At 56.3% G+C, this 2,426-nt stretch overlaps 1 protein-coding gene across 1 annotated transcript; it reads right to left on the bottom strand.

Annotated features, from left to right (window-relative positions):
* Positions 1-723: 723 nt before the first annotated feature.
* LOC104489554 (apoptosis-enhancing nuclease-like) lies at positions 724-2,416 on the bottom strand. The gene is made up of 3 exons (XM_010131761.1): positions 1,790-2,416; positions 1,306-1,506; positions 724-927 (listed from the first exon to the last, which is right to left on the bottom strand). Exons 1-3 carry the CDS (start codon positions 2,414-2,416, stop codon positions 724-726), a joined length of 1,032 nt encoding a protein of 343 aa, XP_010130063.1.
* Between the last annotated feature and the right edge of the window lie 10 nt (positions 2,417-2,426).

Raw genomic sequence — 2,426 nt, 5'->3', positions numbered from 1 at the left:
CAACCTCCTCCTTGCCCTCTCCCTCCTGGAGAGCTGCCAGATCATATCACACAGCATGTACACAAGCGTTTAGCAAGAACATTTTTTTAATGTTAACTGGGACAATTACGTGAACAGTCTATTTAAACTAAAGTGCATCCTATGCTCTTGTCCAGGCTGGGCACTGATTAGACCCAGACTTTCTTTTCAGGCTTCACTGTGTGAAGAAAAGTGAGGAGGAAACTGGTAGTTTAACCAGACCCAGATGGTTTGCAGCCTTCAGCTATCAGCAAGACACCTCAGTCCTCCCACAGCCGGACTCGCCACTTGCCCACCACAGAGGTAACCCCTTTCCAGAGGGCGTGGGAGGCGCCCCGGCAGCCCAACTCACTGCTGCGGCCATCACACACCCTTGGGGGCTTTGGCAGGCTGACACAGGACCCTGCTCACCCTGAAGATGAACATGGTGCAGCCACAGTGTTTATTACTGTGCAACAGCAAGAGGCTGCAGACAGCGTTTTCAGGAGATTGCTGGTGTCCAAGTTTCACTATTCCTCCATCCCCGAGTGGGGCTGCGGTTGTCATGACTCCCCGGTGCTGCTGCCCACAGCAGGATTGGGTGCCAGGCAGAGCCCATGGGGCACAGCTCCTGGGGAAGGAGGTCAGCAGCCATCTCCATCTTTAATAGCTGAAGGCACCAGGACCAGGATGGCCCGAAACACGTGGAGGAGACGCTGTCCCCCATCACAGGCTGCTTGCCATCAGGTCTGTGGGCCAGTACTGGTCATCCATGTACTGGTGGCTGTCTGAAGTGGGGTCTGTGATGGGGCTGGCGGGCCGGGAAGGCAGGCGACGGGCCAGCTCCGTCTCCCACTGCACCTCTACCAGTCTGTACAGCTCCATGGCCGTCTGAGCATCCTCCACTGACGAGTGCCCTTTGCAGCCGACCTGAGCAAAGGGGAAAAAGCCTCATTAGATAAAGGGGGTGGCAGAAATCCCACGGGTCATGTTGTCAGCTCGTTCAGAAAGACACAAGTGCTGGGGAATTTGGAGATCGCAAAGGTCTGATGCAGCAAGGAGATGCAGGAATCTCTTGAGCACTTTGTGGAGATCACAGGTGCTGTCCCTGCCTTACTGAGATGTTTAATGGTCAACTTGTGAAGTCCTGGGCTCCCCCAGCTTGATCATAGCCAGAAGTACAGGATGAACAAGGTTCATCTCAATCTCACAGACAGATCATGGAGATGGGGGGGGGCGGGCCAAGGCTGACCACACAGTCTCGTAGCAAACCCACAAACTCACCATGTCATGGTGCCTGGTGCTTACCTGGATCTTTTTCTGGAGCAGGTGCCTGGCCAAGCTCTTGAGCGAGACGTTGGCCCGGCCGGGCAGCCCAGCCCTCTGGTTCAGCATAGGAATCCGGCTCGTGTCTCGAGTCCTGTCTTTTGGGTGGAAGTACTTCAGGGCTTGGAAGTCATTGTGTATGGCGTGTCCTACAACGATCTTGTCTTTCAGGATCTTCAGGATCTGGAAGCATCGGAAAGGGTTAGACAGGCATTGCAGCAAAAGAAACACCAATTAAGCATAACATAAACCATTCTGTGTTAAATTCAGTTCCTTCAGTTGTTTTTAGGTTCCCAGAACAGAGTAGCAACAAGCAAACCATTCCACTGCCCAGCCTCAGAGGCTCCCCACCCTGTGCTTGTGTCTCTGCTTCAGAGCAGCTCTTCATGGGCTACCAAATATCGCAAGTTGTGTCTGGCAGATAACATACAATTTTTGTTTTTCCAATTTCTCTCTTTTTCCTCACCTCTGCCTGGGCAGTCTTGAAAGGAATTGCACGCTTCATGTGTCGCTTGGTGATGCCGCTCCAGCGTGTCCGGTAGTCCACGATGGGGAGCTCAGGCTGGACGTACTTGTCATAGATGACATCCCCCTCATAGTTCACCACAGAGCACCGTGCCAGCTCACTCAGCCTGCCCTGAGGACCAGTTCCCACCATCTCACAGTCGATGGCCACGTACTTGCCAGGGCGCAGGAGCGGGGAGGACATCCGCACCCCCTTGGTGCTGCCATTCCCTTGGGACAGCAGCACGGAGTGGTGCCTGGCTATGCTGTCTGGAGAGGCAGACGGGGACGTGACCTTTTTGGGTTTGGGGACCCTCCTGCAGCACGGTGCCGTGGTGCCATCTGCCTCGGGGAGCGTGCTCTGTGTCTCCAGCCCTGCCACGGGGCCGTGGCTGCCCAGGTGCCTGTGGGTGCTCAGCAGCCCTTTCTGCTCCAGCAGCGCCCGGCGCTCCATGAACCGCTGGTGCTTCCGGCTCCTCTTCTTGCTGCGGCCCTGTGACAAGCCGGGACCCTCCGTGGGCTGAGCGCATCCCCCCGCGGCAGGGCCATGGGTGCCCTGAGGAGCGGGTGCGGGCAGCAGCGGGGTCATCTGCCCTTTG

This window comes from Buceros rhinoceros, unplaced genomic scaffold, assembly GCF_000710305.1.
Source record: "Buceros rhinoceros silvestris isolate BGI_N320 unplaced genomic scaffold, ASM71030v1 scaffold3060, whole genome shotgun sequence".
Taxonomy (NCBI): Eukaryota; Metazoa; Chordata; class Aves; order Bucerotiformes; family Bucerotidae; genus Buceros; species Buceros rhinoceros.
This window is presented reverse-complemented; position numbering and strand designations above follow the sequence as displayed.